Source organism: Schistocerca americana, chromosome 2 (genome assembly GCF_021461395.2).
Source record: "Schistocerca americana isolate TAMUIC-IGC-003095 chromosome 2, iqSchAmer2.1, whole genome shotgun sequence".
NCBI classification, from domain to species: domain Eukaryota; kingdom Metazoa; phylum Arthropoda; class Insecta; order Orthoptera; family Acrididae; genus Schistocerca; species Schistocerca americana.
Genome location: NC_060120.1, coordinates 1116585047 through 1116609945, shown reverse-complemented (window position 1 = coordinate 1116609945; position 24899 = coordinate 1116585047). Strand labels below are relative to the sequence as shown.

Sequence of the window (24899 nt, the reverse complement as noted above, 5' to 3'; positions counted from 1 at the left end):
TGGAGAAGAAGTAAAAACTTTGAGGTTCGCCGATGACATTGTAATTCTGTCAGAGACAGCAAAGGACTTGGAAGAGCAGTTGAACGGATGGACAGTGTCTTGAAAGGAGGATATAAGATGAACATCAACAAAAGCAAAACGAGGATAATGGAATGTAGTCAAATTAAGTCGGGTGATGCTGAGCGAATTAGGTTAGGAAATGAGACACTTAAAGTAGTAAAGGAGGTTTGCTATTTAGGGAGTAAAACAACTGATGATGGTCGAAGTAGAGAGGATATAAAATGTAGACTGGCAATGGCAAGGAAAGCGTTTCTCAAGAAGAGAAATTTGTTAACATCGAGTATAGATTTAAGTGTCAGGAAGTCGTTTCTGAAAGTATTTGTATGGAGTGTAGCCATGTATGGAAGTGAAACATGGACGATAACTAGTTTGGACAAGGAGAGAATAGAAGCTTTCGAAATGTGGTGCTACAGAAGAATGATGAAGATAAGGTGGGTAGATCACGTAACTAATGAGGAGGTATTGAATAGGATTGGGGAGAAGAGAAGTTTGTGGCACAACTTGACTAGAAGAAGGGATCGGTTGGTAGGACATATTTTGGGGCATCAAGGGATCACAAATTTAGCATTGGAGGGCACCGTGGAGGGTAAAAATCGTAGAGGGAGGCCAAGAGATGAATACACTAAGCAGATTCAGAAGGATGTAGGTTGCAGTAGGTACTGGGAGATGAAGAAGCTTGCACAGGGTAGATTAGCATGGAGAGCTGCATCCAACCAGTCTCAGGACTGAAGACCGCAACAACAACAACATGAAAATTAATATTTGTTGTTCCAAATGTGATTATGATAGTATTTCTTTGAGTGTTACCCTTCACAACATTTGCCTGTTACCTTGTAAGCCACTTAAGTTAATGTGTCTGAGATCTGCGTGTGATTATCACATTAACTTGTTATATTTTATTGTAAGATTAATCGGTTAATCCTTTTAGTAATTCTTATTGTAAAATTCTTGTTTTTACACTCAAAGTTTGGTTGGGGCTATTGGCCACGTTCAGCTTGAGATTCTTGCGTTGATCTGACCATTTTCGTCTGTTCCCTGATTATTATGAATGTTTGCTTGTTTTCTCTCGGCCTTCCGAGCTGTACGTAACGTTTGGAGGCGCTGCTCTGGGGTGTTATTTGTTATCCGCCCATCCACCGGGCGTAGCCGTCTGCGACCGTTGTGTATGTGCCGCTTCCCGTCTCACCGTAGCCTCTGAGACGTTACTAGTGCCCGTTATTCTAAACCATCTTATTCCGACCTGGACTGCCATATCTGCGCCTTCTGCGGTTTTTGTACGTAATAGTTTTAATATTGATGTAATGCTCAATTGTTAAATGGTATTTTATTATTTTCGACGTCAGTATCTTGAGTATGCCCAAGATCCTTCCCTGATTGAGCAAGTACGTTTTCAGAATTACGTCATTCACTTTGGCCACTGCTACAAGAAAATTATTTATATTTAAGCTGTTTCTGTGCCGTTTACATGTAAATCTGAATTGAAGAGTTCCTATTTTTAATGTATGTTTGCTGAATCCTCTATATTTATAGTGGTAAGGTACTGTAAGAGAATTCCGAAAAAAATCTCTGGTTGGTGTTTTCAGAATTATGTGCTTCAATCTTGGTGACTGGAATAAAAAATTCATTTTTCTATTTATTTGTTTTGAACATATTTGTGTGTTGTTTATCTGTAAATATGAGTTGAAGAGCTCCATTTTTAATGTATGTTTGAAAAACGCTCTGTGTTTATGGTGGTAAGGTGTAATAAGAGAACTGAGAAGAAATGTGTCTTTTCCATGCAGCTGAATTATAAGTCGTATCTATGCTATAAAATATTGTTGGACTCTTGTGAAGTAACAAACGACTTGTGATAAATGGCCTGCAGCTTTCCATCCCCGTTTAGGAGTTCCTTTATCTTGGGGCGTCCACTGACATTTCACAGTTATGAGAGCGGAAGTGTCGTAGACTTACGAATACTGGCCTAAGGCAGTTACCTGAGCCACTGCAGTCTATGATACCAGACGTAGTAGGACACACACAGCACTAAAGTACCATCTGGCACAGTATTTGGGCTGCAAAACTGTCTGTGGCAGCAGTAGTGCAGTTCAGTTACTGCAACCTCCTACAGCAGATGGTCCCTGCATTAGCTAGAGCACTGCGTGGCAGCACTAGCAGCAGGACACGTGCAGCAGTGCCACGTGTCATTGTGTCACAATAACAGGTTTACTTACGGCAGCACAGGAACAATTAAATTACTGTGGCCGTATTTGTCAAGTAATCGTGATATTTACATGTAACCTAACTCTTTAGATGTAACTTAAGCGAGCGAGACGTACCTGCGTTAACGAAAACAGTATGCTAACGACAGCATGACAGTACCAACGACTTGCAAACCACTACTGTACAAAACAAACAGTACATCAAAAAATGGTGCCAATTCAATGTGTGGCTATGTATCAATCAGTGAGCATGTAAAACAATGGTCATTTTCGAATCATTCCTCGCCGGTTGTACTACTGTCACCAGCAGATTCTATACTCACTTACAATGCACAATGACGCAGAAGTGCAGAAGACAGAGTGCAGAATGTAGCCTGCGTTTGCCTCCACAAAAGTGGTCAGTATGACTGCATTGAGAGTGATACAAGTTTGAAACCTGTTTCCTCGGTGGCATTTCCAGAACTGTGGGATTAGGGATTTTCACCTGCCTCGAGATGACTAGGTGTTTGTGTTGTCGACATCATTCCATCATCATTCGCGAAAGTGGCGAGGATGGACTGAGCAAAGGTTGGGAATTTGTACGGGCGCTGATAACCGCGCCGTTGAGTGTCCCACAAACCAAACATCATCATCATCATCATCCAGAACTCTGTCCACTCATTCCAGTGTGGATAAGTGACAACTGAGGAGCTACGCGAAGAAGTAGTACCACATGCAGTTTTGAACAGCTGACATTAATGGTTGAGGAAGTGTTGTACTGTCCCCTCTCCCTACCTCTGCTGACATAATTAAAGATATTGGGAGAGGATGATGCAGCGGTCAGTCTGCATGGCCTCCTTGCCCAGATTTTTGTGTTCAGCTCACTTAATATAGTTAATAGGTCTCTTACAAGTTTACTTAGACGAAGTGAGATGTAACGCCATAAACATCCCTGTGAAGCTTACTACAACATAAGCGCGGACTCTACCCTATGATGCTGACTCGTGTGACGCACCAGGTACACTTTATTAACTTTAACATTTAAACTTTCATATAATCACATTACATAGGAAAGTGTATCAGAAAACAAAACGCATTTTATAAATAGTTACTTAGGCTACAATACATTCATCTTTATGTCTTCAAACGGAGTTCTGTGGGAAATTTCCAGTTGAGTAAATTCATGGTGAAATTTTCGTAGAATCCACAATACAGTTATCTTAAGGAAGAATCAATATTTATTTTAATAATGGCTCATTTGTTGTAGTTTGTGGTGCTGCGTATCGGTAGTAATGTACAACTAGAAATCTTCTTCACTCTTGTCCGTTTTTGAGAATATGTAAAATATCGTATGTCCCTTTAAATAATTGATAGCATTTTCTTCCTTTTCGGGTAAGATTCGTCATCTGGATGTAGAAGGCCCGTCGGTATTTTCATGCTGGGCCGTGTTCTTTGGATACCCCCTAAGTTAATTCAGATGGACAGTCATAGGTCTACGTTGTTTGCATTGCCACAAACAAATCGGTGTTTTTCGGTGTCATCTAGATTCCGGGCGGTACACAGCGGAGAATGTGCCAGACGAATGAAATCCGAAATCTTTTCGAAAACTTCCAGAACATTCGTAATTTCGCGCCAGTGGTGTGTTGGAGCGAAACGCGGTTGACATCCCTGCACACGCCTGCGTTAAGTGTGTAACTGCCGAAGTTTCATTGTTGTATATCTGTCAGTTATTGTTCAGTGCTGTATTGATTAGAACGTTGTGTCGCACAGTTTTGCGTATTTTGAGCTGGCAGAGTTAGAGGAGCAACGCATCTGCATTATACTTGAACTCAAGAAAATCTTTACAGAGACACATTAAATGATGCGAGAATCCTAAGATGATGAGTGATTAAGCAGTACTCGGTGTTGCGAATGGTTCACGTGGTTTAAAAATGGCCGGACGGAAGTTAAAAAGTACCCTCGTTCAGGACTCCCTTCGACGTCTGCCGACGACGTTCGTGTGAGGAACGTCAACGAAATTGTGCCAATGGAAGACTCACTGTCCGAGAGGTTGCAGACGAATGCAACATTCCGGTTCGATCATGTCATGAGAACCTAACGCAGATCCTTGGAACGCGTGCTGTTGCCGTCAAGTTCGTCCCACGGCTCATGAGTCATGCGTGACAACTGCAGAAGAAACGAAATCACTGTCCTGCGTCATCCTCCGGGCTCTCCAGAGCTGGACCCTGCGGACTTTTTTTTTTATTTCCAGAGTTGAAAACCTCGATGAAGGGACGAATATCTAGGAACGATAGATGAGATAAAAGAAAATTCGCAGGTGGCGCTTTGAGCGATCCAACAAGAGGCGTACCAAGCCTGCTTGTGGAAGTGGAAACGGCGTTGGGAGCCGTGTATCATTCGCAGAGGAGAGTATTTCGAAGGAAACGACGCACAATAAGTAAAAGGTAAACGTGGAAAAATTTTCTGGCTAAAGTTCCGGAACGTTTTGGACAGACTTCGTATTGTTTTCAGTTTGTTGGGAATTTTCTGTTGACAAAGTAGTACCTCCTTACCCTTAAGTTATTAGAAAACAGCAATCGTTGATATTCTTCCAGATGTCGTACCACTGGGAGTCTTAATGGTTTTTACGGAAAGCTGATTCCATTGTTCCTGCTGAATAGTGGCTAGTTCAGATGATGATGGTGGACAGTGATCACGCACCCTTGTCTTCAAAGCAGGCCAGGTAGGCTCAGTAATGCTCAGATCTGGTGACTGTGGTGGCCAGGGAAGATGCGGGAAATTCTCCTGGTGCTCACAAAACCGGTACGAGGTGAGAGAACGTCACCACCAGTGGGGACCAAGTATTGTACGTTGGGATGCACCTATCGGCCAAAATGATCACATAATCCTTGACAGGAATGCGACTTTGGAAAGTCACCATAGGACCCAAGGAATGCCACGACATGACTGCCCCAATAATCACCGAACACCCTCCCCCATCGCATCCACCGCCGGTCATGCTTCACTCTTGGCGAAGAGCAGCCTGCATCACAGACCTGGGACGGCGTACGCCGAGCGTAAACTTGGCCAGAAGTTGGAAAGAGTGCGAAACAAGATTCCTCCGACCAAATGACTTTCTCCGATCGCTCCTTAGTCGTGGTTTTATGACTTCGGCAACAGCTTTTCCTGTTATGGGTATTTGAATCACTTATGTGTGGATTAGGAATTCCAGCTCGCCTTGCGGTTCCGAGCTTATGCAGCTCCCTTCGTGTTCTTTTGGTGCTGACAGGGGTCGCGAGTGCAGCATTTAGTTCTGCAGTGAATTCTGCATCTGTCGTCCTTTTTGTCTCAATCCTCTTCGCTGACCCAGAATGAGATTTTCACTCTGCAGCGGAATGTGCGCTGATATGAAACTTCCTGGCAGATTAAAACTGTGTGCCTGACTGAGCCTCGAACTCGGGACCTTTGCCTTTTGCGGGCAAGTGCTCTACCATCTCAGCTACCCAAGCACGACTCACGCCCTGTCCTCACGGCTTTACTTCCGCCAGTACCTCGTCTCCTACATTCCAAACTTCACAGAAGCTCTCCTGCGAACCTTGCAGAACTAGCACTCCTGAAAAAAAGGATATTGCGGCCTTGCAGAACTAGTATTAGTTCCTTTCTTGCAGGAGTGCTAGTTCTGCAACGTTCCCAGGAGAGTTATGTGATGTTTGGAAAGTGGCGGAAGTAAAGCTGTCACTAGCGGACGTGAGTCGTGTTTGGGTAGCTCAGATGGTAGATCACTTGCGCGAGAAAGGCAAAGGTCCCGAGTTCGAGTCTCGGTCCGGCACACTGTTTTAATCTGCCAGGAAGTTTCTCTTCGCTGACCGTCTACGCTTTCGTCCGCGTTGTGACTTAGTGCTTGCTTGGCTCTGAGCACTATGGGACTTAACTTCTAAGGTCATCAGTCCCCTAGAACTTAGAACTACTTAAACCTAACTAACCTAAGGACACCACACACACACATCCATGCCCGAGGCAGGATTCGAACCTGCGACCGTAGCGGTCGCGCGGTTCCTGGCTGTAGCGCCTAGAACCGCTCGGCCACCCTGGTCGGGCTATGACTTAGTGGAGATGATGTTTTTTCGCTCTCTCCTATGCGATATAAATCGTCGATACAGTGTCTCCTGCAACACTAAGCACTTCGGCTATCTTGGTTACGGAAGCCCAACGATAAAGCACCAACAATTTTCTCACGTTTGAGTTCACTTAGCTTCGACATAGTGCACTCATAACTACACGACTGACACTTGTAAATTGTTGAGAGTACTTTGAGACTGTTCGGATGCAGCCTGGCCAATTAGAAGGTGTGAGACAGAACATGCTACGGCGCATGCATGCACGTGTTGAGGCACCTGGTAACCATTTTCAGCACATACTGCAACTGTGGCTGCATGACAGAGCGGGTGAAGAAATGATGTCTAGCGTGGAAACCATGCTTTCCGGACATTATTTCATCAGGTTTGGTTCCATATCATACCATCGATCAATGGCTAGAGTTTGTAGACGGTGGAAGGAAATCACCGTGTATAAGGCCGATGTGATTGTGTTCAACATGATTTTGTATCAAAACATTTACAATGTGTGTGTTAAGCAGCATGCCGTAAAGACAGAACACAGATGTGAACAATAAGTTAATCGTTTGTGGAAGTTCACTGACAAGGATTCTCTTAGTGGTGACATGAATCCAGAGTGTCATCATACAGATCAAAGGAAGGCACAAACTATGTCTTTTATCCGTAAAGACAGTTTAGGTTAAATGATATTTAAAGTATGAAATACTCCAATAAAAGATCAGATTTTTAAGGTACAATCAAAACAGTTAATACTATTTTCGTGTAGCCTTTTTGTCTGTCTGTTTCTGTCTGTATGTCCTCCCGAATCTTCTCAGGACTGGGGTTTTAAGATGAAGTGTTTTTAATCAAATGCTAAAAAACACTGGGTAACACACTTAATAAATAAAACATGATTTTTATTGAAGTGTTGCTATCAGTATTTAAAACAAGTAAAAAACTGAATTTTTAGATATTTTTAACTCGACTATTGAGTAAACCTCACGTGAGGGGGAGGGAGATGGGTCCCACTACATCTCACAAAATAGAATGAATAGCCATTCATTGAAATCATGTTCCCAAAGTTTATTTATTTTGCCTGTTGGCTATCAGTTTAGGTAGACAATACTGTCCTCAAGCAAGCCCCCGGTACCCAGTTTTCACACCTGCTTCCCAAGCGGGTCTGTTACATACACTACTGACCATTAAAATTGCTACATCAATAGGAAATGCAGATCATAAAGGGGTATTCATTGGACAATATATTATACAAGAACTGACATGTGATTACATTTTCACGCAATTTGGGTGCATAGATCCTGAGAAATCAGTACCCAGAACAACCACCTCTGGCTGTAATAACGGCCCTGATACACCTGGGCATTGAGTCAAACAGAGCTTGGATGGAGTGTACAGGGACAGCTGCTCATGCAGCTTCAACACGATACCACAGTTCATCAAGAATAGTGACTGGCGTATTATAATGAGCTAGTTGCTAGGCCACCTTTGACCAGACGTTTTCCATTGGTGAGAGATCTGGAGAACGTGCTGGCCAGGACAGCATTCGAAGGTTATCTGTATCAAGAAAGGCCCGTACAGGACCTGGATTCATCCGAAAAAATGTTTTGCCATTCGTGCACCCAGGTTCGTCGTTGAGTACACCATCGCAGGCGGTCCAGTCTGTGACGCAGAGTCAAGGGTAACCGCAGCCGTGGTCTCCAAGCTGATAGTCCATGCTGGTGCAAACGTCGTCGAACTGTTCGTGCAGATGGTTGTTGTCTTGCAAACTTCCCCATCTGTTGACTCAGGGATCGAGACGTGGCTGCACGATGTGTTACAGACATGCAGATAAGATGCCTGTATTCTCGACTGCAAGCGATACGAGGCCGTCGGGATCGAGCACGGCGTTCCGTATTACCCTCCTGAACCCCCCGATTTCGTATTCTGCTAACAGTCATTGGATCTGGACCAACGCGAGCAGCAATCTCTCGATACGATAAACCGTAATCGCTATAGGCTACAATCCGACCTTTATCAAAGTCGGAAACGTGATGGTACGCATTTCTCCTCCTTACACGAGGCATCACAACAACGTTTCACCAGGCAACGCCGGTCAACTGGTGTCTGTGTATGAGAAATCGGTTGGAAACTTTCCTCATGTCAGCACATTGTAGCTGTCGCCACCGACGCCAACCTTGGCTGGCTCTGAGCACTATGGGACTTAACATCTATGGTCATAAGTCCCCTAGAACTTAGAACTACTTAAACCTAACTAACCTATGGACATCACACAACACCCCGTCATCGCGCCAACCTTGTGTGAATGCTCTGAAAAGCTAATCATTTGCATATCACAGTATCTTCTTCCTGTCGGTTAAATTTCGCGTCTGTAGCACATCGTCTTCGTGGTGTAGCCAGTAGTGTACATAGTTAATGGAGATGTCCTTACTGTACAGCGTAATTGGGCTGGTGACGCGGACGTACCTGTGGGTCCGCCCTGGCCGGTGAGCAGCGAGTCTGCGCGGCTGAGCACGCGGGAGCCGAGCAGCAGCGCCTGCCGCAGTACGCCGGCCGCCCGCAACGCGCGCTGCAGGGGCGCCGCCAGCCGGCGCGGCGCATCCCCCACCGGCCGCAGCTCCCGTGCCGCCCTCCGCAGGCAGCCGCGGTACTCTGCCGCCAGGCGGTGCGCGCCGCCGCCGCCGCCCAGCGCGCGCTCGTAGGCCAGCGGGAAGAGGCGCGCCAGCAGCTCCTCCAGGGCGGCGTCTAGCGGCGCGGCCTGCTGCAGCTGGAGGAGCGGCGCCTCCAGGCGCGCCAGCAGCCGCCCGTACAGCGCCACCAGCGGGTCGTCGCCTCGGGACGTCGCGACCAGCCGGCCCAGCAGCGGCGCCAGCAGGTCGCGCGTCCGGCCCTCTGACTGCCGCAGCTGCCACACCACGTGCTCTGCAACACGGCGCGCCGCAGCGGCACGTCAGGCGACGGGATCGAGCGTAGCACACGCTGAAGCGTCCCCAACTCTCTTGTGGTTTCCTTTTTAGGTACTCCACGTCTACGTATGCTCGTAGATACGTATCGTCGGTAGGTTTTCCGGCTTTACTTCCCGACGTGACAGCGACAACTCTCCGATGAGGTGCGGGCCTTTTTTCCTTGATTCTTTCGTTAAAGGGCGGGAAACCCGTGTCAGTCAGCGAGACAATAATTAGATTGGACTTTATCGTGTTAAGATTCACGATAAACTGTTAAAATATTATGGAGATTAAAAGTGATGTAGTGTACGATCTCTGACTGTTAGTTGAAACAGAGTATTAAGGGATTTCAGGACTTTAGTCTGTGGTGTGCGTAATGTAAGATCTTCGGTACACACACCATCAGATTATTTGACTTGTTGCTCTAACGAAGTAGGCGAGTGTCAGCAATATGTCTTGTGGTCTTGTCGTGGCGTGTTTATCTTCTGCCGTTAGGTCAGACGATAGAAATGCCACTTGCAAGCTTAGAGTAGCAGATTGACGGTGACCAACTTTATACAGAACTTGATTAATTTTCACACACATTTATTAAAATAATAACAAGCATAAAAATTACTTAACTTGACTATCTGAAGTTCCTTTGGTATTGGTATGTAAATCTTATTCTCACATATATCTCTGATACTTGACAAAAGTGTCTATACATTTATCTTCATGCCTATGTACAGGAATATGATAATCTTATTAGGCGCAGACTGAAACATGACTATAGACTGGTACAGACTAATGCAGACTAACTGATCGGAGGTCTGTACACTCGTTATAATACCTCGCGCATTCATGTATCACTGCGCGAGTGTGATCCGCGAGGTGAAAAGGTTCTACGTTAGCAGCAATCTCATTGGCTGTATTAGATATTAATACGCGGATCGGCGGAAGCAGAATTCGATCCGTCTCTATGGCAGCACCATCTTGTAGTGCGGAGACGGACGAGCGCTGCGCCTGCGCTGTTGTTCCTAGCGGGGTGCGCTCTAGTGGGAAAGTTGTGTACGCGCTGACTACGCGGAACTATGCACACAGCATAGTCATAGATTGGAACTTTACGGACATATAGAAGACAGAAACTCAAATTATCTGCTAATTCAGAGGTACCGGTATACAGATATTAACGTGTGCACTTTTGAAAGTGTCGTGTGCTGTTAGTTGCGAATCTGGACGTAGAGCCCATGCATATCAGTATATGCAGACTACTTAGATTCCTGCAAGCTAGGAACCTTTTAAATAGACCATCATCCATCACCATCTTAATCCTTGAATATAGAGTGAACGTGAAATACAAGAGTGTTGTACTCATTTCATTTACCTAGTACTAATCGGTGAAGGTTTTACGGAACCAAAGCTATTCAGCAGTAAGTCAACACCATCTAGCGGAAAGCGTAGGCATTAACTAACACGCTAACTGAAGTGAACGTTTACGTGTTTTACGGACTGCTTAATACGAACTTTTGTGAGCCTTTGACGTCCCCACTCCCTCAGAAAGGTGGCGCAGGCTGTCTTAATCATAAAAGGGGAGAGATTTAGCCGGGCAAATTACTAAATAAAAGCAATATTTACAAGACTCGCAGTAATAGCAAAAGACAAGCCCAGCACCTCATCGGAGAGTCGTCGCTGTCACGTCGGGAAGTAAAGCCGGAAAACCTACCGACGATATGTATCTACGAGCAGACGTCGACGTGGAGTACCTAAAAAGGGTACCACAAAAGAGTTGGGGAGGCTTCAACACTTAGTTTCTACAAGACCGTGTAAGAGTCCAATTTCTGTACTGCGATGCCTGATTTGTGTTACGAACTGTTCGATACCGATTGATATCGATCACTTCATTTGTATCAAATATAACATTGCGTAAATCGATCTGTATGGCAGTGATATGCTTTGTGAACAGATGCTTTGATTTCATATGAATTCAGCAATTTTCAAACTAATTATTAACGACATATATTTGTTAATTTTTTAAACTTATTGACAAATCAAATAACTGAGTACCTACTCTTGCCCAGGTATGTGTTTATTTCAACTCTATAGGCAAATCTTTCCCTTCCCCCCCCTCTCTCAGTCCGTCTGCCCCCCCCCCCTTCTGTCTTTCTGTCTCTCTTCAAGGCCCCCCCCCCCCCACCCCAACTTTCTGTCCATCTAATTCTCCCGCTCTCTCTGTCCATCCTCTCCAGCCCCTGTTTCCATCCTTCTCTTTTTTGTGTCCATCTCCTCTTCCTTCATCTCCTCCTTTACCCTTTAGTCCTCCTCCTCCTCCTCTCTCAGTGCTCTACAACGATACACAATGTCGTTGGACTGCGATATGCACATATACAGAAGGTGGTAATATCGCGTACATAAGGTGTAAAAGGACTTGACACAGTTATCATTTCTATTCACGTGATTCACGTGGAAAGATTTCTCGGGCCCGGCTGCTGTGGCCGAGCGGTTCTAGGCGCTTCAGTCCGGAACGGCGCTACTGCTATAATCACAGGTTCGAATCCTATGTCGGGCACGGAAGTGTGTGATGTCCTTAGGTCAGTTAGGTTTAAATAGTTCAAAGTTCTAGGGGACTGATGACCTCAGATGTTAAGTCCCATAGTGCTCAGAGCCATTTGAATTTGAAAGATTTCCGTCTCTATTATGGCCGCAAGACGGGAATTAACATACTTTGAACGCGGAGTGGTCGCTGCAGCTACAGGTGTGGTACGTTCCGTTTCGAAAATTGTTAGGGAATCCAATAATATGAGTTCCGCAGTGTTAAGAGTGTGTCGAGAATACCACATTTTCAGACACTACCTCTCAACGCAGTGGCCGAGGCCTTCACTTAACGACCGAGAGCACTGGCGTTTGCGTAGAATTGTCACCGATAAAAGACACGCAACGATGCATGAAATAATCGCAGAAATCAATGTGGGACGTACGACGAACGTATCTGTTAGGACACTGCAGTGAAATCTGGCGTCATTGGACTATGGCATCAGACGATGGACGCGCGTGCATTTCCTAACAACACGACATCACCTGCAGTGCGTCTCCTGAGCTCATGGCCATACTGCTTGGACCGTAGTTTTTCTGCAGGCGACTTCCAGCGGCCCGTCGAGTCCATGCCACGTCGAGCTGCTGCACTACGCCGTCAGTGGAATTTTGTAGGTACATTCAGCGGCATACGTGGATACTGAGCGCTAAATGCGTTGCGAACAGAGTTACAACCAAAGAAGCAATAAATTCAGACGTCATGAACGATGAGGCAATTTTCCCACACACCTCATTGATTTTGAGATCATGTGTCCTGAAACATGTGCCGTATGATGGTATCATTTTGAACGTACACTCCTGGAAATGGAAAAAAGAACACATTGACACCGGTGTGTCAGACCCACCATACTTGCTCCGGACACTGCGAGAGGGCTGTACAAGCAATGATCACACGCACGGCACAGCGGACACACCAGGAACCGCGGTGTTGGCCGTCGAATGGCACCAGCTGCGCAGCATTTGTGCACCGCCGCCGTCAGTGTCAGCCAGTTTGCCGTGGCATACGGAGCTCCATCGCAGTCTTTAACACTGGTAGCATGCCGCGACAGCGTGGACGTGAACCGTATGTGCAGTTGACGGACTTTGAGCGAGGGCGTATAGTGGGCATGCGGGAGGCCGGGTGGACGTACCGCCGAATTGCTCAACACGTGGGGCGTGAGGTCTCCACAGTACATCGATGTTGTCGCCAGTGGTCGGCGGAAGGTGCACGTGCCCGTCGACCTGGGACCGGACCGCAGCGACGCACGGATGCACGCCAAGACCGTAGGATCCTACGAAGTGCCGTAGGGGACCGCACCGCCGCTTCCCAGCAAATTAGGGACACTGTTGCTCCTGGGGTATCGGCGAGGACCATTCGCAACCGTCTCCATGAAGCTGGGCTACGGTCCCGCACACCGTTAGGCCGTCTTCCGCTCATGCCCCAACATCGTGCAGCCCGCCTCCAGTGGTGTCGCGACAGGCGTGAATGGAGGGACGAATGGAGACGTGTCGTCTTCAGCGATGAGAGTCGCTTCTGCCTTGGTGCCAATGATGGTCGTATGCGTGTTTGGCGCCGTGCAGGTGAGCGCCACAATCAGGACTGCATACGACCGAGGCACACAGGGCCAACACCTGGCATCATGGTGTGGGGAGCGATCTCCTACACTGGCCGTACACCACTGGTGATCGTCGAGGGGACACTGAATAGTGCATGGTACATCCAAACCGTCATCGAACCCATCGTTCTACCATTCCTAGACCGGCAAGGGAACTTGCTGTTCCAACAGGACAATGCACGTCCGCATGTATCCCGTGCCACCCAACGTGCTCTAGAAGGTGTAAGTCAACTACCCTGGCCAGCAAGATCTCCGGATCTGTCCCCCATTGAGCATGTTTGGGACTGGATGAAGCGTCGTCTCACGCGGTCTGCACGTCCAGCACGAACGCTGGTCCAACTGAGGCGCCAGGTGGAAATGGCATGGCAAGCCGTTCCACAGGACTACATCCAGCATCTCTACGATCGTCTCCATGGGAGAATAGCAGCCTGCATTGCTGCGAAAGGTGGATATACACTGTACTAGTGCCGACATTGTGCATGCTCTGTTGCCTGTGTCTATGTGCCTGTGGTTCTGTCAGTGTGATCATGTGATGTATCTGACCCCAGGAATGTGTCAATAAAGTTTCCACTTCCTGGGACAATGAATTCACGGTGTTCTTATTTCAATTTCCAGGAGTGTATATTCAGTGCTGCATCTGCACACTGTCGGCAAAATGTGTCGTAAATACTGTCAGTAGCAAAGAAGAAATAAACATGCGTCAGTGTTACTGCATGAACAGCGAAAATGTGCTCAGGGAGAAACTCTCTTCCTTTCCTCATTTTTGGAGGTCTGTAAGTGAGAAAATTCTTCACAGTGGTTGCAAATTATGTGGAAAGACTGTTGCAGGTCACTAAGTGCCCTAGTTCTCAAATACTGTACAAATAAAATCTGGGTATTCACTCGTCGTGGTCTGCACTTCTTTCTCAGGCACCCCTCTGATAGGTAGGTGGTTCTTACTCCTACAGGCATTCTTCCCAGGCAGTAAGTGATACGGGCTCCAAATTTGGTTGAAATCAGCTCAGTGGTTTCTGAGGAGATATGTAACAGACGTACGTACAAACATACATACTTAATTGCTTATAATACATACGGACATTCTTTTTGGTGGTCCAGATTTCATGACACATAGCTACGCTCAAGTGCCCAGTGAAGATCCCACGAAAATCCATGTAGTACTTTTGGAGATTACGTAGCATGTTCAGACAAGCAGAGTGATAGCTAAGAAAGTTTAAGTAAAACTTTAAATCCCGTCATGCGATTTTGATGAACTAAAGCCTATACAGTACACCAACTATGGTCGAGTTACCTGCGAAACTCCAATGAAAATTGGTCCAATAGGTTTGGAGATCAGCGCGTTCAAAGGCAGAGGGACAGGACGCTTTCACAGATTTATTTTTAGTAGAGATAACGTTTTCACAAAATTTTGTAATATTTACGTAGAATTTGTACACAGTAAATTTAAATACTTTCGTTGCCAGCTGTGTCGTGTCACTGGTTAGACTCGTTGCTCACAACCGTAGAATTTTCTTCTTCTACATTACATTTCGTGAGAACAGATGCTGGGTTAATGAGTGATCTGGGGTCGCTGTATCATAGCCAATAAATGCAGCTCTCATTCAACTTTCACACAGCTGAATAATGTGGGAAAGCAAGAAACATTACTGTATCTTCCTCATTTATTTGGTTACATTGACATACAGCACATCGTGCAAAGAAAGATGATACATGCACGCTTTCTCTTGTATTAAATTTGTTCGTATAACAAATCATTTCGATCATTTGTAAATGTCACAACTATTCCCAAAACGGCGCTATTAGTCCAGGGTACGTTTTAATGAAAATCTCAGAAACCAATTTTGCGTAAGAATTTCTCATTACGAATGAGAAATGCATAACTACTAATGGAGAAATAACAAACGATAGGAACAAAATATTCTGCATCAGATTTTAAATTCACACGAACTGTATAAAAATATGTAGTGTTGTGTGTAATTCAGAATTGACTCTTACTTTTTAAAAAGTGATCATGGACTAGTCATTGAATGATAACAATACGTGTCTCAAAAATAGTTTTATTAATAATATAATCAATTTGAAAAGAATAATGCTGGAACTTCTAATGTATTTGTGGAGCAGTACTGTAGAGAATAAGTACCATGTGAGTACTACCGATTCAGATGAAAGGCCGTTCGAGGACTGGCATCAGCATAATGCACCACATCGCTCAGAAGTAAAGTCAGTACTTCAGAGCTGTGAATGAGGGTGTGGATCGTAAGGGACTGTACTCCTGGTGCAGTTAATTTCAAAGAACTTTTGTCCCTCACGTCCGTAGCTGTCGTGTGATTAAGTCTGCTACGTATACTGACTATATTGTATGAACCGCTCAATGGAACATGAAACGAACACAACCAGTGAAATGAATAATCATTGAGTCAAGGCAGGATTTATATATATATATATATATATGGTGTCCCATACATCTTGACCACCCTAAATAACTGTTTGTCCAGATGCAGATTAGAAAATGTTTCAATCAAATGCTCTTCAGCCGTCAGCGGGACATCAATCAGCATGATTGCCTTCGTTGTAGCTTTGTTTTTTGCAAAAATATGAACAGCGGTATGAGTTTTTTAAATGGCACCCCATATTTTTTATTCGGTAATTCATTTGCTCTCCTAAAGACCTATTCAAAAATGCATCACACAGGAGAGGAAATGTATTACCGAATGAAAAATACAGGGCGTGATTTAAAAAAATCATACCGCTGTTCATATCTTTGTAAAAAACAAAGCTACAACGAAGGCAATCTTGCTGACTGAAGTCCCCCTGACGGCTAAAGACCGTTTGCTTGAAACATTCTGTAATTTGCATCTGGACAAACAGTTATTTAGGGTGGTCAAGATAAATGGGACCCCCTGTATACAGGGTGAGTCACCTAACATTACCGCTGGATATATTTCGTAATCCCACATCAAATAGTGACAAATCGATTCCACAGACCGAACGTGAGGAGAGGGGCTAGTGTAATTGGTTAATACAAACCAAAAAAAATGCACGGAAGTATGTTTTTTAACACAAACCTACGTTTTTTTAAATGGAACCCCGTTAGTTTTGTTAGCACATCTGAACATATAAACAAATACGTAATCAGTGCCGTTTGTTGCATTGTAAAATGTTAATTACATCCGGAGATATTGTAACCTAAAGTTGACGATTGAGTACCACTCCTCCGCTGTTCGATCGTGTGTATCGGAGAGCACCGAATTACGTAGGGATCCAAAGGGAACGGTGATAGATCTTAGGTACAGAAGAGACTGGAACAGCACGTTACGTCCACGTGCTAACACCTTTTTATTGGTCTTTTTCACGGACGCACATGTACATTACCATGAGGGGTGAGGTACACGTACACACGTGGTTTCCGTTTTCAATTACGGAGTGGAATAGAGTGTGTCCCGACATGTCAGGCCAATAGATGTTCAATGTGGTGGCCATCATTTGCTGCACACAATTGCAATCTCTGGCGTAATGAATGTCGCACACGCCGCAGTACATCTGGTGTAATGTCGCCGCAGGCTACCACAATACGTTGTTTCATATCCTCTGGGGTTGTAGGCACATCACGGTACACATTCTCCTTTAACGTACCAAGGGTCAGCCTAGTTAAAATTGTGGAATGTGCAGGTGCACCATCATGCTGATACCACATACGTCGACGCGTTTGCAGAGGTACATTTTCGAGCGACGTTGGCAGGTCATTCAGTAGAAACGCGATGTATGTTGCAGCTGTTTGGGCCCCTGCAATGAAGTGAGGACCAATGAGGTGGTCGCCAATGATTCCGCATCATACATTTACAGTCCACGGTCGCTGTCGCTCTACCTGTCTGAGCCAGCGAGGACTGTCCACGGACCAGTAATGCATGTTCCGTAGATTCACTGCCACGTGGTTTGTGAAACCCGCTTCATCGGTAAACAGGTAGAACTGCAACGCATTCTCTGTTAATGCCCATTGACAGAATTGCTCTCGACGATTAAAGTCATCACCATGTAATTGCTGATGTAGCGACACATGAAACGGGTGAAAGCGGTGACGATGCAGTATGCGCATGACACTACTTTGACTCAGTCCACCAGCTCTCGCAGTGTCCCGTGTACTCATGTGTGGGTTCATGGCAACAGCAGCTAACACACCAACTGCACCCGCTTCTCCTGTGACGGGCCCGTTACGGACCCGTTTGCGTGCTACGACCATACTTGTCGCATACAGTTGGCGGTAGATGTTTTGCAATGTGCGGCACGTTGGATGCTCTCTATCCGGGTACCGTTCTGCATACACCCTGCAGGCTTCAGCTGCATTTCGTCGACACTCGCCATAGATATCATCTCCACCTTTTCAGAGTTCGAAAACACCATGGTCACAGTTCCTACAACACTACACTATCACAGACGTCTGGCAACACGGTGTACTACAGTTGGTCTGCGTGCGGAGACGAATGCAGAACAACAATAGCAGCAAGCGCTACATGCGGACACTGCGACAGCTAGACCAAACCACAACAGTCCACCACAGCCACACTCCTAAACACGGTCGTCGTCGTAAACATGTCCCTGCAGATGCTGCTCGCCGACCGTGGCCCGTCTTTGTTACAACACGCAACTGAACGTAGGAGGTTTCAAGCGTCAACTTTAGATTACAATATCTCCGGATGTAATTAACATTATACAATGCATTAAACGACACTGATTACGTATTTGTTTATATGTTCAGATGTGCTAACAAAACTAACGTGGTTCCATTTAAAAAAACGTAGGTTTGTGTTAAAAAGTATACTTCCGTGCATTTTTGTATGATTTGTATTAAACAATTACACTAGCCCCTCTCCTCACGTTCGGTCTGTGGAATCGGTTCGTAAGTATTTGATGTGGTTTACGAAATATATCCAGCGGTAACGGGGTAACGGGGTGAGTCAGGAGGAAGGGTACATGCTTTGAGGGCTGATAGTATTAATGATTCTGAACAAAAAACTTCATATGGACGTATGCCCTATTCCGAATGGTTTCCGAGGTAGAACACATTTAATCCCACTTTGTGTAAGTTTTTCTTGAATAACCACACACTCCCGCGAAAAAGGTCCTATTCATTTTTTTTTCTCTAGAAATAATGGATTGCGCGAAGAGAGCGCGAGAATTTTGACAAACTCGCTCGAGGCCCTTACGCTGTAGCTTAGGTAGTTTTTGAAGGGTAATTTGAGGTTTACGATGTACCACAGTAGTGTAGAGCAAGTTGAGACGAACAGTTTGTACGGGACACTTGTGGTCTATCAAGTCGGAAAAGTACCCCAAATTCACAAGGTAATATCTTTTACACGGATGAAGACAGATACTGGAGGTGAATTTTAACATTAATATCTTATAAACGGATGGATTTTTACATTCACGTCAAGACCACAAGTTTACCTTAGTGCCAGTAATAAGTTGCTGGTACATGTGGCTGCCTAGAGTTCTTCGTCTACGCCTAGATCTTCATGTCTTCTCTGCAGTTCACACTTAACTGCTTGGTAGAAGGTGCGTAGAACCACTTTCACAGTATATATCAACCGTTCCACTCTCGAATACCATGTGGGAAAAATTCTACTTCTCATGCGACCATTGATTTCTCGTATTTTATGGTGATGGTCGTTTCTCCTTACGTGGGTGGAAGTGAACCAAGTTTATCGCTTTCAGGTAAGAAAGCTGACGACTGAAATTTCGTGAAAAGATCCAGTCACAACGGAAAACGTTTTTGTCTTAATGATTGCCCCCAAATTCGCTTATTATATTCGTGGCACTGTCTTCCCTATTCGACGATAATGCAAAACGGGCTGGCCTTCTTTGAACTTTTCCAGTGTCCTCCGTCAATCCTAACTAGTAAGAAAACCATACCTCACAAGAAGAAGGAAAAACGTAGTATACGTAATCTCTTTAGTAGATTCGTTGCATCTCTTACAGTTTTGTCAATGAAACGTAATCTTCCGTGACTGCTTTAATCTAACTGAATCGAACACTTTCAAATTTATGCAGATTGTCGTGTAAACAAAATTTAACGGAATTTTTTAGAGCTCATATGGAGGACCTCTCGTTTGTATTGTTAAGGCTCAGCTGACACTTTCGAACTATGTTGATATATTGTAATATAAAAGAGTCTAGAAAGTAATAAAAGTTTTCTTTCTTAATTCTGGTAACCAGTTACTGTCTATAAACCGTTCTGAGACCAAAGCTCTGAAATATATAACGTTCACAATCGGCCATGTAATACAAAACTTATCCATCTTTAAAACTAACATAAGATCGACATTAGTCGTGATATAAAACGATGTGTTGGCAGACGCCTTGATGAGCCAGTGCACGTAGCCGCTGTGCAGTAGTGAAGCAGTTCGTGACAGCTACCAGCCGGTACTACGCGACATTGTTCTTCTACGATGATTTCAAAAATTTTTGTGTAAATCATTTTGTAGTCCGTATTGATCTCCTGAAGAGTTTTTCAGACTGCAAATGAAAACATCGTTTGCAAACAGTCTAAGAGAGCTGCTCAGATCGTCTCATGAACCTTTTCTATAGATTAAGAACAGCAGAGGGCAGTTACTAAGAACTGTGATCTTTCTGACAGGAAATCACCAATCCTGTGACACAGGAGATGATACTCAATATGTACGCAGATCGATTAGAAGACGCTTGTGTTGAACGGTATCGATAGCCTTCCAGAAATCTAGAAACATGGAATCAACTTGAGACCCCTGTCGATAGCGTAATTACTTCGCGAAAATAAAAAGGCAGTTGTGTTTCACAAGAATGACATTTCCGAATCGGTGCTGGCTATGTGTCAATATATATTTCTTTCAGGTGTTTCGTAAAGTTCGAGGACAGTATATGTTCCAAAATCACACTGCAAATCGATCATCTGGACTTCTCATTCAGCGAATTACTTCTAGTCCCTTTCTTGAGTATTGGTGTGACCAGAACAACTGTACAGTCTTTTGGTACAGGTCTTTCACGAACGAGTGGTTGTATTTGATGGTTAAACATGGTGCTATTTCATCAACATATTCCGAATGAAACCTAACTGCTGTAAAATCTGGCCCAGAAGATTTGCCTCAATCAATTTAAGTCGCTCCACTACGCAGAGGACATCTACTTCTAAATTGACTGATGGAGCTATCTCGCTCGTTCGTTATCCAACGTGCGCCGCGTCAGTGTTAACGTTTCAATAGGTATAATTTAGTTACAATTTTCGACGTGACGTAACAGCATTTTTTACACAATAAACTGCCTCAACGACGGATTAACCCTAAGGGCCGCACTGATTTCGCATTGCACCACCGACCTCCAACGTTGCCTGGTTTCACGGTATGTTACCCGTTTTTGCAATGTTTGGGACAGATCCCGTCAATATGCCACCAGCTCCAAAAGCTCTGGATGAACTGCGGCGCCGCATGAAGTCAGTGAATCCAGTAGCTCCAAGCTTGCTCTCAAAAGCGTGGCTCGAGTTTGAGTGTCTTCTGGGTTTCTTTTTTGAGTGTCTTCTGGGTTTCTTTCGACCCCTGGTGAACGGTACATCAAACATTTCTTAAAAGTAAATGGAATCTTTGATCCTAAACGCAACTGTGATAAGTACCACAAGGTCATATGTGCATGCTTGTAAATTCTGATGGTTATTTTGAAAGTAAAAACTATGTCGTCCTGTATATAAACTGAAATGTAGCCCAAATTTATATCTACATGAGACACTCGTGCAGAAGATTAAAACTATGTTCTATTAATCGATAACTTTATCTTTGAACTTAGTCACATCCGAACAAAACCTCAAAGAGACAAATATAATTAAAATAAATTGAGTTCTAACACAGGGGTAAAGAATAGAATACCCCAAAGAAAAAATACAACATTTGTCTTTAAATGAGATGTTTATACCATGGTGTTGAGATCAAGCTATCCATCGTCTGTAGAAGCCGTAGCCATCTGAAAAGAACTGTCGTTGAGTTTTAGGAGCACACTGGTTTCCACGGTTGGCTTTGCTCTCTTTCATATGACTTACTGTGAAATAAATAATTAATTATGCTCGTCTGAGGAAGAACCTAGATATCTGGCCTCCAACCCGCAGCTCCACATATTTTATATAACCCATCTTAAACTGTTTCTACAATGAACATATAAAAAGGAGCAATGTAATCAGTGAATCTTTCTTTAGCGTGCGACCTCAAACCAAAGCGAGAGGTAAAATTTCTTGGATACTTTAACCACAGCGTAACAACATTGTAACTTAACTGCAAACCTGTATAACCAGAGGGTCAAATTGTGGTCCTGCAGTTCACGGTTAACTCGTGAATAATTTCCCGCAGCTGCAAATTACGCGCCATTTAGCATCACAGACCGGCGGCAAGATGAAACGCGCTCGCGGTATCATTTGCCCTGTTACATATTCAACAGCGCTGAAATGAGCCATGGACGGCACTCGACAATAAATCGCTATTAGTGGCGTGCTAGCGTCCAAAGGGCAGCTGTGAGTAATGGCAGGAAAAGCGTACCCGGAAGAAGTAGAAATTCCGTTTAAGACTTTTACCGCAGTGAATACGAAACACATTATCACTGCGACAGACATACAAGGGGGAGGAGAGAGAGAGAGAGAGAGAGAGAGAGAGAGAGAGGGAGGAGAGAGAGAGAATACTTCGATTGCTGCACATAAGTCAGCAGAAAGTCCACGAAGTGCTAGTTAATTTATAATTTATTTTACGTGACTAGGACTCGAAATTATCACAATACTGGTAGACCATTAATAACACGCAAAGAATCAACTACAGAGGAAATCCAATAGATTGCAGACAAAAGTAATAAAAATAAAAATACAGGGATTAATATCCACAACAAGAACGTATGAAATACAGTCAGAAAGATGAAAAACTGCTTTTTTGTTAGCTGCAGCAAGATCACTGATAGTGCTGCATACGAGGAGATATTGTTAGTTCTGCAAGTTACCACCCTGGCAAATTTTATCACCACTGAAGCCCCCTCCCCCCTTTCCTGAGATTGACTTTACATCGTGAGACCATAGGTTCTCAACCCTTTCGGCGTTTCCATGTCACGTACGCTAGGTGTGAATCTGCAGCTGGTTTCTCTTTCGCCTTCACTTCGTATGCTGCAGGCAAAGAATCTCGCCAACGCTCCACTCTGCCAGCTCCGGGATATGAAGGAATAGTTACAGTTGTTTGTATGGAGCTCTTTGTTGATCTGAGTCTTAGGCGTTGAGGCTTACATCCAACAGTGGATGTCTGGGATCAGTTTCCTATTTCTTCTTCTCCCCTTATGAAGCTGCTTTCTTCCAATGCTTGGTGGTGCGATTCCCATGATTTGGTACACTTTACTCACAGGAAGTGGTCGCAGATAGCCTGTACGGAAGTCTCCCAGTCTCATTTACAGCTCTGTCAACATGTCTGGACTGTACAGAATTTTGCCGAAATGGTGGAGAATGGTCTGCTACGGGGAATGTAGCGCCAGCGCAGATGTCCGAATCACTTCTGATAGAGCGCTCCAGATGGTTCCTGTAAGACTACGATGATGTTGTTCCGTGTAGATACACTGAGCTTTATTTCTTGACAGTAGGCTTTGAATGTAAAGAATCGACCCATCTTTACTCGAACGTATTTGGCAAGATCAGTCGGAAGGAATGGAGATTGTCTCGACGAAAGGTTATAAGATGAACATAGAAAAAGGTAGAACAAGAGTAATGAAATACAGTGGAGTTAAATCAGGCGTTACTGAGGAAATTAGATTAGGAAAAGATATACTAAAAGTAGTAAATGATTTTTGCTATTTGCGCAGAAAAATAACTGATGAAGTAGAGAAGATTTAAAATGTACCGTTGCTGAAGAAGAGAAATTTGAGAACATCGAATATAGATTTAAGTGTTAGAAAGTCGTTTCTGCCGGTATTTATCTGGAGTATAGACTTGAATGCAAGTGAAACATGGACGATAAATAGTTTAGACAAGAGGAGAATAGAAGCTTTTGAAATGTGATGCAACAGAAGAATGCTGGAGATGAGATAGGTAGATCACGTAACCAATGAGCAGGGGTAGAGATTTCATGTGTCCATAACTTGATTACAAAAATGCTCAAGTATTTCCATCAACCGTTGTCCAATTACGAAACTAAGTCATGCCTACTGACAACCTGAATGCGAGAATCTGTATGACGCGGTTATGGGTCTGAGTCTCACTTTTGGACACTATTAAGGTAAATACATTGTATGTTCTCAATGAAAATCTTTCATTTGCTAACTATGCCTATCAGTAGTTAGTGCCTTCAGTAGTCTGAATCTTTTATTTAGCTGGCAGTAGTGGCGCTCGCTGTATTGCACTAGTTCGAGTAACGAAGATATTTGTCATTTGTGAAAGGTATAGGTTAATGTTAGTCAGGGCCATTCTTTTGTAGGGATTATTGAAAGTCAGATTGCGTTGCGCTAAAAAAATTGTGTGTCAGTTTAGTGTTGATCAGAATAGGTAAAGAGCGAAATGTCTGAGTACGTTCAGTTCTGCTCAGCTGTTTGAAAATCAAATAACGTAAGGGATTTACCAGCACAGTAATTCACTAATTTTTCTAACAGGATGTTTCAAGTAGTTATGTAGAGATACAAAGGTCAGCCGAACATGGGAAATGTGGAGGACGGCGTCAAGTCAGTAGAAAAGCTGCTGATCAAAAACAGTTTGTGAAGCGCAAGGCCGGCCGCGGTGGTCTGGCGGTTCAGGCGCTCAGTCCGGAACTGCGCGACTGCTACGGTCGCAGGTTCGAATCCTGCCTCGGGCATGGATGTGTGTGATGTCCTTAGGTTAGTTAGGTTTAAGTAGTTCTAAGTTCTAGGGGACTGATGACCACAGATGTTAAGTCCCATAGTGCTCAGAGCCATTTGAACCATTTTTTTGAAGCGCAAGTTTTACAATGAAATGAAGTGTTTGTTTCTTTTTTTCTTTTCAGTTTGACCAAATGCGTAACGCTGTTAAGTGAAAGACGATTACTAATTTTGACGCTATAGATCTGCCACGCCTGGAACTATAATCGTCTACAATTCCACCTTAAGCAACGACTCTACTTACCACAAATGTTACATTTGACATACATATTGTAACATCTCAGGTATCAAAAAACTGTTGGCTGGTAAGGAAAACAGCTTTCAGCTTCCCCTGTGGACTGTATTTCATAATTTAATAGAAAGATTGCAACACTTTACATTTATGTGACTAAACTCTGTTAAATATTTCACCATCAAGAAAGCCCATGTCTACAATTAGTTCTTTGTTGCTCTTCCTTTCAATGGCACAAAGCCTGACCTCTTTTGCACTTTTTCAGTCACTTCCTTTTCTTGCAATAAACTAATTATCAATGAGTGACAGAATGTTGTGCCGTTTTTGTAAAGTTTATGTAATACGCTACTTTGTAAATCTTTCTTCATTTCTGT

At 44.2% G+C, this 24899-nt stretch overlaps 1 protein-coding gene across 1 annotated transcript in view; it reads right to left on the bottom strand.

The window, feature by feature from the left end:
• Positions 1-24899, bottom strand: part of LOC124594716 (glypican-5-like) — a 378800-nt gene that overhangs the window by 168412 nt on the left and 185489 nt on the right. The window contains exon 3 of the mRNA XM_047133084.1: positions 8792-9247. Within this exon, the coding sequence (XP_046989040.1) occupies positions 8792-9247 (456 nt within the window). The remainder of the gene's footprint in view (positions 1-8791; positions 9248-24899) is intronic.